We start from the raw sequence: 15,343 nt of genomic DNA, 5'->3' as shown, positions 1-15,343 counted from the left end.
AGGGAGTGCCCTAAGCCCACCTTTATATCTCAAAGTCACCCATTTCTCTCCATCTTCTCTGCTTCTACCCTCACCCAAGCTACCACGTCCACTTCCTAGACCATTTCTAAACTAATGCTTCTAACAGGCTTCTGTGCTTCCAATTTCCCTCCTACAACCCACTCTCCAAGGTGACCAGTGCAGTCGACAAACTCTGATGGCTTCTGTTGCTCATAGCGTAACAACACCCGGTCTCCTTACCACGCTTACAAAGCCCTACAAGATGGACCCCTGCCTACTTCTCCAGCTTATTGTGCTCTTAGCTCCCTCACCAGCTATGCTTCAGAGACCTCGTCTTCTTACTGTTCTTCAGACTTGCCAAACTCAGTCCTGCCTCAGGGTCTGGGCACATTCTGTTCTTTCTTCCCCTCCTTCTACCCTCCCCAGGGCTGACTTCTCCCTTTAACCACAGTGAGTCAGATGATACAGGTTTGCTTCCTTTTGAACTATCTGTCTCTCCCATAGGCTGTTAGGTTCCACAAGAACAGGGATAGTGTCTGTTTTGTTCACAAATGTACATACCTAGGGCCCATTTCCAGCCCATAGTAGGTGATCAATAAAAACCTAAGTTGACCCATCAACAGAAGAATGGATAAACAAAATATGGTATACTCAGACTGTTAAAAATAAGATTTTCACAATATTAGTGTATGAACTTGTAAGCTTTATTTCTCAGTTCATGAACCAGAGAACATCTGGTCTGAAAGTCAGACAAGAGTTCTGAAGGTCCAGAACAGGCAGAAGGGCTTTTGTGACAGCAGATACACAGAAACAAGGATGGATACTGGACAAGTTTCAGATTGGCTAGCAGGAATTTTCTTTCCTTCTTTGGGATTAAGGGGAAATTTTGAACCAGGCTAAACTGAGCAAGCAAGTCCTGACTGACTAGCGTAGGTTTCCGTTTCCAGGAGAGTCAATTGGTTGACATGGCTTTTGGCTCCTAGGAAGGTTAGGCATTTAGAAGAAATAGAAACTTAGGTTCCAGTTTATTGACATAGGGCTCAGCACAAGTGACTCCATTCTGAGGATGGTATAGTAAGGTTGGAGCCCTGTTGGTACAGTGGTTAAGAGCTCAGCTCCTAACCAAAAAGTTGGCAGTTCAAATCCACCAGGCTCTCCTTGGAAACTGTATGGGGTAGTTCTACTCTGTCCTGCAGGGTCACTATGAGTCAGAATCAACTTGATGGCAACCAGTTTGGTTTTTGGTTTTAATAGTCAGGTAAACATTTCAATGGAATACTACTCAGCCATAAAGAGAAATGAAGTCCTGATACACGCTACAACACAGATAAACCTTGCAAACATGCTGAGCGAAGTTAGCCACAAAAGGACAAATACTGTGCGATCCTACATATAAGAAATAGGCAAATGTATAGAGACCAAAGCTTATTAGTTGTTACTAGGGGCAGGAGGGAGGGAGAAAAGGGAGTCATTGCTTAGGGGGCACTGAGTTTCTGTCAGTAGTAATAGAAGGTAAAATTTTGTGTATGTGTATGCCCTTAAGTTTGTATTTATGTACTTCTGTATACAGACACATATATATACAGACACATACATACACCTAGTGGTGGGTTTTAAAGGTGAGAGTTTCAGTCAGCCATGCATATGATCCTAGAGCGCTTACCTTTCCAGAGTCTTCAGTCACCATCTCACCTCACCTCACTCCTCTCCACATTCCTCTGATTGAGTGGTAACACCTGAAGCACTTACCATTCTCCAAGCAAAGTGTGCCCTTCATGCCCCCAAACCTTTCCCTTTTATCCTCCTGCCGAAAGTCTGCTTCTTTAAGGCTCTGTCCAGATACCATCCATGCATAATTCCTCTGCAATCCCTCACCTCTTCCTTTAAAACTCCCCCCTGGTATTTCAGGGAGCGGGTGTAAGGGAGGTGGAGAATCTTTTGTCATTTGCCCGGAGACTGTTCACTTCCTAAGAGCAGGACTTCTGCTCTATTCATCTCCTTCCCATAGCGCCTAACTAACCATTCCAAACAAACTTTAGACATGTGCACTGATGCTGTCCAAAATTTATTTTCTCCCAAAGCCAGGTCGTGTGGACAGTGAGCAGCAGAAAGGCTTTTTTCTGGACACCACATAACTGCACCATCTGAGGTGAGAATGACCAGTGGGTGCCTTAGGGTGTGAAATGCTACTTTTTTCCATGTTATCATCTAACATGCTAAATACTGTATTTACATATGTTGCCTGTCTCCCCGTATTAGAATGTAAGCTCCGTGAGGGCAGGGATTTTGTCTGTTTTGTTCACTGTTGAACCCTTACCCACTGAGGTATACGTAGCAGGCACTCAGTTTGTTGAATTAGTTAGTTACTTAATTAGTCTCAGACAAAAGGAATGAGATCTCAAAACCACCTTAGCCTGCTAATGGTTTCCATCAGAGTATGAGGGAGATGAAATAAAAGCTACTGGTGGTGCCGTGGTTAAGCGCTCGGCTGCTAACCAAAAGGTCAGTGATTTGAACCCTCCAGCTGCTCTGCAAGAAAAAGATGTGGCAGTCTACTTCCATAAAGATTACAGCCTTGGAAACCCTATGGGGCAGCTCTACTCTGTTCTATAAGGCCACTATGAGTTGGAATCAACTCGACGGCAACAAGTTTGGTTTTTTTGGGAGGGGAGGCGGGTTTAAATTGCCATACCAGTACCAATTGCCAGGTTCCAACTCATGGTGACCCCATGTGTGTCAGAGTAGAAATGTGCTGACTTTGGAGGTAGACCGCCAGGCATTACCAGGTGGACTTGAATTCCAACCCTTCTCTTAGCAACCAAGTGCATTAACTATATAGGGTCCCTATGAGTCAGAATTGACTTGAAGGCACACCACCACCACCCAAGAACTGCCAAATTGCTATGTTGTTGTTGTGTGCTGTCGAGTCGATTCTGACTCATAGCAACACTATACGATGGAGTAGAACTGCCCCATAGGGTTTCCTAGGCTGTAACCCTGGACAGCAGATAGCCAGGTCTTTTCTCCCGCAGAGCCACTGGGGAGTTCAAACTACCGACCTTTCAGTTAGCAGTTGAATGCTTAACCACTGTGTCACCAGGGCTCCTAATTGCCACAGTACCCAGTAATTCTTGGATTCCCCAAATTCATCAACAAAAATCCCTCTCAAAATCCCAGGACTTGCCTAACACATGTATGCCACCAAATGGGTATCTGTCCATCCGCAGATTAACGCACCCAACCCTCTGAGAGCAAACACAGCCACACGTTAGGATGCACAATCACTCCTTCCAAGTCTCCCTTCCCTTCATTACACTGGATGTGGAAAATGCAGAAGGGAAACATGTTTTCGTTAAGGATGCCCCAAATGAATCCAGGCCAGTAAACTGCCTGGCAAATCCTATGGAAATAAAGTAGAGAGGAAAACAAAGACACAAAGGCATAATGTGTTGACATTTTTTTTTAATATTTGGTATTTGTAAGTCTTTTTAAAAAAATTATTCAGGCCATTTTTTCCTTAAAAAAAAAAAAAAGCAACCGACAGCAATACTCTGTACAAGTATAACAAACATTAGAAATATGCATCATTCCAAAATAGTTACAAGAAAATTACAGTTTAGAGTCCACATCAACACTTCCTATTCATATGTGCCCCCGAGGGAGAAAAACCTACAGTATGTTAAACACACAACTGCTACACAGTAGTCTGAAAACTCAGAACTTGGACTTTTGAGGCCAATCAGCATCAGTCGCCAAGACTTGTTTAGCTAAACAAGCGCAATCAAGCATCTTAAAAGAAAACCAAGCTTTTCCATCCCAGATGAAAAGTAAATATGAATCAGCTGCATAGAAGACTCCCACCCCGACCTCCGGGAGCCTCTGACTTTTCAAAGCTCAAATCCAGTGGAGTCAATTATGCCAAAGTCTGGCTAGAGGTCACTCTACAGCCACAGTGAACAGAGCTCAAATGTCCATCACTAGTTTCTCCTTTGGAGGCAAAAGTCCCTGCTCTTGGCAGAAGACATTAATGGCCTGACTCCCCCACACTGGCTGGCCACCAAGCTTAAGCTGTCTCATTGCCACCGACCCCACACTGGCTGTTTTTCGGCATGGAGTTTCCAAAAACTAGCCAGGGGAGAGAAAACCATCCCCACATGATTCCACTGAACTTTTCAAATTTTAGTTCATTGTTCCTAGGAGGGATTTGGGGTGGAAGCTCAGAAGCACCCTCCTCTTGCCTCTGGCCAACTTCACCCCACCTGTCCTCTTTATTTACACATGAATCTTCCCTTTTCCAACACTGTGCTATAAATACCCTTACTGCCCCACTGGCTCTGTCCCCAGTCCTCTCCAGGCCACAGAGAAGCATCATGACCTACGTGTGACCTGCCTATTGGAATTCCAGGCCTCTCCACCACAAGCCCTCCTCCCAGCATTGGGGGTAATATCCGAGAGTGGTTGGCTGGGGCCACTGCCCTCCCAAGCCCATACCAGGCAGAAGGGAGGATGGTTTCTGGATTTTGCTTTTTTTATACAACATGCTTATAATTATTGTTGTTTTAATCATTTGAAGGGTTTTCGGGGCCAAGTCCTTTCCTCTAAATTCCCTGCAAACTCCTCATCTCCAGGGCAGAGAAGTGGGCAGGGCTAAGCGTCTGCCTGGGATTTGAGCCTCAGAAGCCCATCACAATGGTTTCCAGACAAACTAGAGTAGGAAGGGTATGGCCCACAGGATCACTGAACAAAGTCATAGACTTCTCTCAGAGATGTGCATGGGTTGCGGGGCAATCCACTGAATCCAGCTTCCCTCTCCACCCTAGGGACAGCATGGCTTCCCTGATTCAGACCTACAGAGCCAAAGCCTCCTCTGAAGTTGAGCCACAAGGGCCCCCCTGGCCTGGTCAGCCTAGTCCTTTAGGGGCCTGATACTGAATGAGCTGCTTGCTACCAAAGAAAGCCAAGAATTTAGCAAAAAGTGCAATTTCCACTTGGGAAGTAAGGTTTCCCCCAAAACATCAACACCCACTACATCTCTTTTTCATCCATTCAGTACCTCAAAGGGAAAGGGGGACAGAAGACGTACAGCACTAGACCTCTGAACTACATCGAGGGCTATATGTACGCTGTGGTTCACCCTTTATAACCCAACATACCCATTTATATGTCCAGACAGTTATCAAAGTGCCAGTGAGATGAGGAGCGTGGCAGCATTGGGAGATCGGTTCCCACACACCAACAGTGACCAGGGGACTCAAAGAAGACCCCACTCCTCATTTTCAATAGGACACATTTGTCCTAAGTTTACAGCAGGATTTATTACTGTGGGAAACGGCCACAGGACTCCAGGGACTGGGTTATTCCTTCATAAGTCCTTGTATACTTCATTGACTGTTGGAGGATAAACTCAAAACTTCTGCAAAATATCACCTGAGCCACAATATAAAATAAAAAGAAACAAATCCTTTCATGTTAATGCCTTGAGAAGTCTACAGATTATGTACCAGTAAAATAAATCCACGTAAATTCTGAAATTCTTGGTGGATACACACCTGAAGCCCAAAAAAAAAAAAAAAATTAATCTACATTTTTAAAAAATCAAAAATTACAGCAGCAGTATAGTGAAAAGAGGTTTAAAAATAATAATTACATCTTTGATACAAATTCAAACTTTGTACACCTCACTTCTGACTCATACAAATGACCGTTTTGAGAGTTTGGTGTGTGTGTATGTATATATATATATATATATATATAGTAGATACCAATATGTGTCACTGCGGAGAGAGACTAAAGCCAGTGGAATTGGGGGAAGAAGGGCTAATTTGACACTGTTTTCACACTGAAAGTGTTTCACAGATTGCCACGCTTTGAAACACACACGCACACACACGGAAACACACACACATAAAATGCCAACCTGAGTAAAACGTTACTAAAAACCTAGAGCATCATGAATCACTAAGTCACATATTGCACCTTTAAAGAATCCTTCTTACCAAATACAGAAATGAGAAAAAGGATAAAAAGAGGGTCAAGAAAAGGAGATTATGTCTCCATGGGGTTCCTCTTCTTTGCCTGGAAATTCTCAAGATGATATTTTCGTTTCCACTCTAACCCAACCACTGGGCTGAAAATGTTGCCAGCAGAAGAGTCTTTGGGGAAAAGTAGGAGGGAAAGGGGAAGAAAAACTGGAGCACAAGTGTATGGAGGCAAGGGGGAGTGAAGAGACCTCCTCTAATCAAGCGAGAACAGGAATGTTACCGAGAAGGCAGAACTTTTGATACCAAACTACTGTTTAAATATGCCGTATATTCCAATTGTGAGATCCAATACAAAAATATAGATATCTACTGAGTTTTGCCTGTGGAAGCATAATTCAGAAAAGGCACATGTTCAAATAGAAAAGTCATGCGGAAGAGGCCCCACATACCCCTCCCTACATGACAATCAGCCACAATTATGTATTTTCCATCAGCTAGATTCCAAGATACAGTAGGTAAAAATAGACCTCTGATACTTAAAATATATTCAACCCAACACAATCCTGGCTTTAGCACGCGAATCATACAAAATAGTCTTTTTTAAAAAGAACCTGTTTTGAAAAAGAAAAAAAATAATAATTACAGCTCATTTTTCCTGGTTTTCCATAATCCTCAAGGGGGAAAAAAAAAAAAAGCAAACTCATCCCATTGGTAATCAGGAACGCAATTGAGCTGCTCACCACCCATCCACAGCCCCTGTTCGCCCCGACTTCTCAATTGTCATGTCATATATGTGCAGCTTCAAGCCCTCAAAATTAGTTGGGACAAAACAGAACAGATTTAAGATAGCAGACATATAAAAACATGTCAACAGCAGGGCGTTCTCCTTTGCTGTGGGTGTGATGTTCTGGTTAACTCCAGAAAGGTTTTCCTTTGGAATCAGGCGATGTAACCATTTGTCTTTCCACACCCTGGCACTGATATAAAATTTTCATAGATTGTCATTGCAGTTGTGTTCTGGTAGATGAGATCTACCTTGGAGTTCTTCTGGGATCGAATAATATCCAAAACACACTGATTGAGGAAAACATATTGGTCCTGATGGAACAAGGAAAGACAGAAGTCAAATGAGCATGTGTCCCAGGGATAAGCCCCCAGGATCATTTTCTGACATATCCCCCACCCCAACCCCATCCCCACCCAGCCAAAAGCAAACACTGCAAGTTAACATGTCACGAAGTAATAACATTCTGACGAAAGCTGAAATCACAGAGAGGCCAGAGCCTCTTCAAGAGCTCTCAAGTGGAATATAACACACACACCGCAGCCATGGCTGTTGAGTCGATTCTGACTCATAGCGACCCTATAGGACAGAACAGAACTGCCCCAGAGGGTTTCCAAAGAGCGCCTAGTAGATTCGAGCTGCCAACCTTTTTTGATTAGCAGCTGTAGCTCTCAACCACTACGTCACCAGGGTCTCCAAATTAGAACATATGGATTATCTAAACAGTAATTTAGGATCACAGGTTTAGGCTTCTCAATCAGAGAGACATATTCCCCACCTCCTCTCCCCAAGGAGGGGAAAAGAAAGAATTTGGGAGAAAAAAAATGGCCACACACATTCAAACAATAAAAGTCTGACAAAACTTTCTTGGCTAGTGAGGATATATAGAATAAGAAGTAAATTGTAATTCTCAACGTGGAGGGGGTGGGCTAAAAGGTGGGAGAGTGTGACATGGAGTTTGGTATGTGTTGACACAGGAAGATACCCATGATACTGGAAGAGGAAAAAACCATGGAGCAGGGTTATATAACAAAATAGGATCCAATTTTTGTAAATAAAAAAAAAGAACCAACTCATTGCTGTTGAGTCAATTCCAACTTATTCAAATACTCCATGTTTATTTGTGTGTTTTTCTACAGACATACACAAAGAGCCCTAAAAGGATATATGCCAAACTGTATACATTAGCTACTTGCAGGGAGTGGAACTGAGGAAGACCCAGTACAAGGGAAAAATAGTCTCTATGCAGTCCTGTATTGTTAATTTTTTTTTTCATATGAACAAGTATTACTTTCAAAATCTAAAAAAAGGAGGAGAAAGGAATTTGTAGGCAGGTATAAGATTTTTGTGTTGTGCAAAGGAGGATAAAAGCCTGAGAAACAATCCCATTAACCCCACTGCCGTCAAGATGATTTCAACTCACAGCAGCCCTATAAGACAGAGTAGAACTGCCCATTCAGTTTCCAAGGCTATAAATCTTTACAGAAGCAGACTGCCACATCTTTCTCCTGCGGAGTGGCTGGTGGGTTTGAACCACTGGCCTTTCAATTAGCAGCCAAGCTCTTAACCACCGCGCTACCAGAGCTCCTTTGAGAAACACCACTGTATATAATTATAGCAGAAAAAAAAAAATCTCTCTTCTGAGTAATATAGGAGGTGAATTCCACTCTTTCCACCACAACCATGTGCTAACCCCAAAGCACACAATGTACCCAAGCCTCTAGAATATTCCCTGCTAGACTCAAAAACACAGGCACGTATTCATAGAGCTCTAAAATGGTACAGGGCAATAGCCTGATACAAAATTACTGTTCTGCTCTCATCCTGATCAAGGCACATGCGCCCCTACCGCTTTGAGGAAGGCTACTTCCCAATATATTCTGTTGAGAGCCACTCTTCAACAGGGACATTTCAGCGAAAGCCAAGTTCAATGGCCTTACACAAACAATGTTGTGGATATTAAGCATGTATTTTCTCAACCAGTCAGCAATCCTCCTGTAACTATGATAATTTACCTTCTATAACATTAAAACATTAGGCCCTGGTGGCACAATGGTTAAACTGGTTGGCTGCTAACCATAACGTCAGTGGTTTGAACTGACCAGCCACTCTGCAGGAGAAAGCTGTTGCAGTCTGCTTCTGTAAAGATTTACAGCCTTGAGAACCCAATGGGGCAGTTCTACTCTGTCCTATAGGGTCCCTATGAGTTGGAATCCACTCAATAGCAGTGGGTTGTTTTTATTTTTGTTTTTTTAACATTAGAACATTTAGGCTGGTTGAGGACACACTGCTGTGTTAGTGCTTAAAGCAGCGTTACTGCTAATGGTTGATAAATTTGTTTCATTAGCTTATTTTAAGGATGGTCAGATCTTAGAAACAAAGAGTGAAAAATACCAATTTTATAAGTTTAAACTGGGAAATCAAAGTTCAGAGACTTGCTAAAATTACCTGGTGAGCCAGTGGCAGCAAGTTAAAGAATCTGGATACTATCTCGGTTTGTTGCTCCATTAATGATACCACTATTACTATGGCCCTGTATGCTGTTGGTGCTGTTAGCTGCTGTCAGTCAACCCTGACTCAAGGCAACCCCATGCACAATGGAACAAAACACTGCCCGGTCCTGTGCCATCCCCCGGATTGGATGTGGATTGGACCGCAGTGATCCACAGGATTTTCACTGGCTGATTTTCAGAAGTAGATCACCACGCCTTTCTTTCCAGTTTGCCTTAAGTTTTGAACGCTGCTGAAACCTGTCCAGCATCACAGCAACACAAAAACCATCTCTGACAAACAGATGGTGGCTGCACATGAGGTGCACTGGCAAGAAATCGAACCCAGGTCTCCCACATGGACAGCAAGAATTCCTGCCACTAAGCCACTAATGTATGTTTAAAAATCCCCAAACCCCTTGCCGTCAAGTTGATCCCAACTCACCGTAACCCTACAGGACAGAGTAGAACTGCCCCATACGGTTTCCAAGGAGTGGCTGGTGGATCTGAACTGCCGACCTTTTGATTAGCAGCTGAGCTCTTAACCACTATGCCACCAGGGCCCCATCATATGTATAAACAAAAAATCAAATCTGTTGCCATCAAGTCGATTCCATAATCATAGCGACCCTATAGTTCAATTCCAAGTCAATTCAAGGTCTATCTAGTGTTACCTCACAGTCAAGAGCCACAAAGATCTGGAAGGGTGAAACATTTTAACACAACTGTGTGACATGATGCAACCTTTTGAAAATGGTTGGGAAGTGTGGACTGTTGAACATAGATCTTGGCCTCACCTCTGTTTGTACCATTAAAGGCCTGTGTATTCGAAGGTCATACACAATCCCGTACACGTCCACAGCGTTCTCAATCTCTACCTGATAGATAAGACGATCAATGGCAATGAAAGTGCCTGTCCTTCCAACCCCAGCACTGAAAGACAAAGGAAATAAGCATATCATAATGGGTTGCATCTACTGTAAAACTCCCAACTTTCCCCTGTGCAGATATAATTGCTCCCTTTCTAAGCCAACTACAGCAGGTTGCAGGTTCCTCTCCTATGGAAACTCCATGAATGCCATTTGTAAACACATTCTGATCTCCTCCACTATCACACTAGACTGCAAGGTCTCTGAGGGCAATGCCAGGGCCATTAAACATTTGCTCAATTGAAAAGATTTGCCTCAGTTAGCCAAATTGCACTGTCTTGAGACTGGGGCCCAAAGGCCTGTTGAGTCAAATGCCACTTCCCTAGAGCTTCTCAATCCTCAGTTCCATTCAAGAAATCCCTTTCTTCCTTCTGTCCTAAATTGATCTTTTTGCTTTAAAGATAATTTCTAATTATTCTAGAGCAGGAGATGGCCAACTTTTTCTGTAAATGGCTGAAGAGTAAATATTTTTTGGCTCTTCAGACCATATAGTCTTGATCGTAACTACTCAACTCTGCCATTGTAGCATGAAAGCAACCACAGACTACACATAAAGGAATGAAAGGGCATGACTGTGTTCCAATAAAACTTTACAAAAACAGACAGCTGGCCAAATTTGGCCTACAGGCCATAGTTTGCCAACGTCTATTCTGGAGTCTCAGTATTTAGTAAGTCCGTAGTCCTTTATCCATGTTGCTGTTAAAACTACTGTCAAGTCGGCCCCCGACTCATGGTGACCCCATGCACAACGGAATGAAATGCTGCCCGATCCAGCTCCACCCTCATGATCAGCTGCAGACTGGACCATTGTGATCCACAGGGTTTTCACTAGATGATTTTCAGAAGTAGGTCACCAAACCTTTCTTCCTAATCCATCTTAGTCTAGAAGTTCTGCTGACATCTATTCAGCATGATAGCAACACACAATGACAGGTGGTGGCTGCACACAAGGTGCACTAGCCAGGAATTGAACCCAGGTCTCCCCCACGGAAGGGGAGAATTCTACCACTGAACTACCATTGCCCCCTCCCTTATCTGTACCTTTCTTGAATTTGTACCTATTGTATTCCCTCTTACTCCTTGCTCTTCTAAGAGGCTTATAAATCTATACTTTACATATTCTATCTGTCACTTTAAAACCCCAAGGACCCCATACACACAGAGTGCCATCTGCACACCTGCAGTGCACCAGAATGGGCGTCTCAGGAGGACTCTGCTTCACATAGTCACGAACCAGATCCCGGAAGCCAATGAGCAGGTCAGTGTTGTCGGGAACACCATGGTCAGGCCAGGAGGTAAAATGGAACTGTCGCAGAGGGTGACTCTCACTTGTCTGGACCTAGAAGCCAAGGAAAGGGGTTCAATTCAGAGAGAAAAGCTGCGTAATACATCAAAAAGACAAGTGAAGTCAAGTAGCAGCTCAATGTTGAACTCACGGGATAAAGGAAAGGCCGCTAAGGGACTCAACATTAGAATTTATTTGGCAGGTTATATGCCCCTCAAAAAATACCAACGCCATTTCATGGCACTGCTACTATTTTCAAGCACCCTTAAAAAGAAAAAGAGGAGCATGTAGCCTGACTTCCTGAAATGCCTGCATTATTTGCTTGGCTTCCTTTTAGTAACTTTTGGGGAGAAGGGAGGCCATGTGCACACGCCCCGAAATCCAGTTAATGTAACTGTTATCATTAACTCCCCCCCAAAGTAAATGGCCACTTCTGATGCCACTTTTCCCACCAACAATCCAAAAGGCCTTGGATGGCAATGAAAGCTCTGAGCACGTCACCTGGAAGTGGAGGAAAGGAAAGAGTTATGGATGCAGAGCCGTATTCTGGAGGTTCATTTTATTCAAGAATAACATAGGTAATTCTCCTCAATAAAGCAAAGCTAAAGGGTTGCTTTGAAGTGTCTGTAGGTATAAATTATTTTAATCTGTGAAGAAAGCAAAAATCTTTTTCTGATGCTTAAAAAAAGTCACCCTAAAATTAATACGGTCATTTTACATTTAAGGTCCCTGGGTGGCGCAAACGGTTTGCACTCGACTGCTGACCTAAGGTTGGTGGTTCAAACCTACTCAGCAACATCGTGGAAGAAAAGCCCTCTTGATCACAGACTTGAAAGGACACAGACTTGAAAACCCTATGGAGCACAGTTCTACTCTGTAACACACGGGGTCATCGTGAGTCAGAATTGACTCAACGGCAACTAACAACATAGAAGATTTATCCATTTTGATCTCTTAGATTTTTTTCTTTTTTGAATTTTAGATGAAGGTTTACAGAACAAACTAGTTTCTCATCAAATGGTACACACATTGTTGTATGACACTGGTTAACAACCCCATGACATGTCAACACTCTCCCTTCTCAACCCTGGGTTCCCTATTACCAGCTGTCCTGTTCTCTCCTACCTTCCAGTCCCTGCCCCAGGGCTGGTGCACCCGTTCAGTCTTATTTTGTTCTATGGGACTGTTCAATCTTTGGTTGAAGGGTGAACTTCAGGCGTGGCCTCATTACTGAGCTGAAAGGGTATCCGGGGGCCATACTCTCAGCATTCCTCCAGTCTCTGTCAGGCCAGCAAGTCTTTCTTTTGGTCTTACTCACATTTTTGATGGTGAAATCTCTGATGGTCCATTCCGGAAGAACAATTTCTGATGTCATTGCCACAGTTATGTCCCCGTAGTCCTGAGCCTGCTTGGAGGGCCAGTACTCCTCACATTTGGTCTAGAATAACATTACACTTCTTTACAAAGACGCAGATCACACCACTGCCATACACTAAAACTTCGCAAAATAGACCAGATACTGAAAACTGGTATCAGGGACTAAATCAGTTCCTTTCAGTGAATTGTTTTTTAAACTTAAAGTTCTTGCCAACTTTTTTTTTTTAATTGGGAGATTAGCATTTTTAAAAAATCCAGCTTTCTGGCTTCTCTGGAAAAATCAGAAGGTTGGGCAACATTGGGCCCACATTTCTGCATGGAAACCAGTATAGATTTAGAGTGGAACAGCTGTCCTGTCTGGAGCCCTGGTAGAGCAGTGGTTAAGGGCTTGGCCATTAACCAAAACATGAGCAGATCGAATCCACCATTCGCTCCTTGGAAACCCTATGGGACAGTTCTACTCTGTCCTATAGGGTCCATATGAGTCAGGATCAACTCTATGGCAACGGTTTTGGTTTTTGCTTTTTTAGCTGCCTGTCACATGGTACCCAGTCCCTGTAGCAACCACTCCACAACTGTTGGCTGATTGACCCATAACCCCAAGTAACTAGAAGAAATAAGAACTTTCCCAATACTTTCAGATACACACTAACTGCAATACCTATTTAAAAAAAAAAAAAAAAACCACAACACCACCAAAAGGATCAAACTAAGTCCTGTTGGGGTCCTTGATTTTAGTAAAGTTGGTGCACAGATATGAACAGAAATAAAAATCAGGAAACTTTTGCTGCTTTCTGAAAATATCGTAATCCTCATTTGGCAAATGACCTTTAAAAATTTAAATAAAAAAAAAAAAAACACTCAACTTCCCGAGACGTGCTCTGTTCTGCAGTGGTTTTCAAACCTAGTTTTAAAAAACTGATGCCTGGGCCCCACCTCAAGACATTCTGACTCTGGCCCAGGGATCTGCATTTTCTCAATGGTCCCAATTTCTGGACCACTGCTCCAAAAAGGAACCCTGGTGGCACAGTGGTTAAGAGCCCAGCTGCTAACCAAAAGCTCAGCAGTTCAAATCTACCAGGCGCTCCTTGGAAATCCTATGGGGCAGTTGTACTCAGTCCTATACGGTCACTCTGAGTTGGAACTGACTTCTTGGCCAAGGGACTTTTTGGTTTGCTCCAAGAAAGAATATATGACAACTTGGACACACAGAGGCTGATTTCCAGCTCTGACACATATCAACTACCTTGTAGGCAAGTTCTTAAACTCCTGAGCCTCAGTTTCCCCATCTATAAAATGATAATTCCTCACAGGGATCATGTGGGGAAGAAAATTACATATACAGAGTATGTAGTACATAAAAGCCACCCAGAATGCATGCTATTTCCCTTCTCCTTTCACTCAGCATCAGTAATATCCACTTCCATCCTGACGTAAGATGAGCAGTGGCCCATCTAAACTCATCTTCATGTCTTCCATTAATTTCATCACATCATTTCCATTTGTTCAACAGATATTTATGAGCCTCTTTCATGTGCTAGGCCCTGAGCTCAACAGCACCATAAAGTTGATATTCATTCATAAAGCAATGTTCTTTTATTGCCATAATAGTTTGTTCTCCTGATGCACAAAGGGAGTGCAGAACCCAACCCCTTCTATATCACAAGCAACATGGAGATGGGAACCATCTCCTATGATTCCTTCCCTCCTTCTTATGCATTCCCTAGCACAGGAACATACTTGGTGCTCAATAAACATCTGTGCAATTAAGGTGAAATAAAGAACATTAAAGGAAACTATGCCTGTCAGGTTCTCACTATCCCCTAGGACAGTGCTGTTCAAAGCGTGGAACCTAGACCAACGCCATCAGCATTATCAGGGGATTGCCAGAAATGCACTTCTTAGGCCCACTCCAGACCTCCTGAATTAGAGGCTCTGGGGAGGTGAAGCCACCCTCCAGTGATTCTGGTGCATGTTAAAGCTTGAGATCCACTGGTTTAGGGAAGGCACGTCCATCCTATTCCTCAAGTAATGAACCTACATGAAAAAAATTCACCAAGCAACGTTGGGTCCCAGTCCTCTGGCACAGAGTTCTTGAAGTTATCATTTGTTTTTCAATTCTCCTATCACCCATTTATGGAAATATGGAACTTTATTACTAGAAGAAATCTTAACTTTGATGGAAGTTAGCACGGGGGTTCCAGGCCATCAGAGGCGGAAGCGGTGGCTGAGACCTACCTGGGGTCTGAGATTTCATTTAACGAAAGGGGTCCAGTGCTAAAAACTAAGTTTGAAAATCACCGAGTTGGTTCAACCTCTCCTGTCACAGATGAAGCAGCTATTGCTGAGATACAAGATGGGCTTGTGCTCACATAGCTACTAAGAGACAGAGCTGGATAGTGAGCACATTTTCTTGCTCTGATCCTGGAAGTCTTCCACTGCACTAACCCAACTCCTGCTATTTGAGAACTCCAACAGCAGCAATTTAATCAGTAGAG

The 15,343-nt window shown here is 43.3% G+C and overlaps 1 protein-coding gene across 1 annotated transcript in view; it reads right to left on the bottom strand.

Annotated features, from left to right (window-relative positions):
* Positions 1-3,445: 3,445 nt before the first annotated feature.
* The window catches only part of PTPRJ (protein tyrosine phosphatase receptor type J), a 200,694-nt gene continuing 188,796 nt past the window's right edge, over positions 3,446-15,343 (bottom strand). Inside the window, exons 26-29 of the mRNA XM_049891178.1 lie at positions 12,787-12,906; positions 11,362-11,522; positions 10,052-10,187; positions 3,446-7,079 (exon numbers count right to left, since the gene is read on the bottom strand). Of these exons, the coding sequence (XP_049747135.1) occupies positions 6,921-7,079; positions 10,052-10,187; positions 11,362-11,522; positions 12,787-12,906 (576 nt within the window). The 3' untranslated portion in view covers positions 3,446-6,920. The remainder of the gene's footprint in view (positions 7,080-10,051; positions 10,188-11,361; positions 11,523-12,786; positions 12,907-15,343) is intronic.

The sequence above is a fragment of the Elephas maximus genome, chromosome 7 (genome assembly GCF_024166365.1).
Source record: "Elephas maximus indicus isolate mEleMax1 chromosome 7, mEleMax1 primary haplotype, whole genome shotgun sequence".
NCBI classification, from domain to species: domain Eukaryota; kingdom Metazoa; phylum Chordata; class Mammalia; order Proboscidea; family Elephantidae; genus Elephas; species Elephas maximus.
Note: the sequence above shows the minus strand (reverse complement) of the source record. Positions and strands in the feature narration are given on the sequence as shown.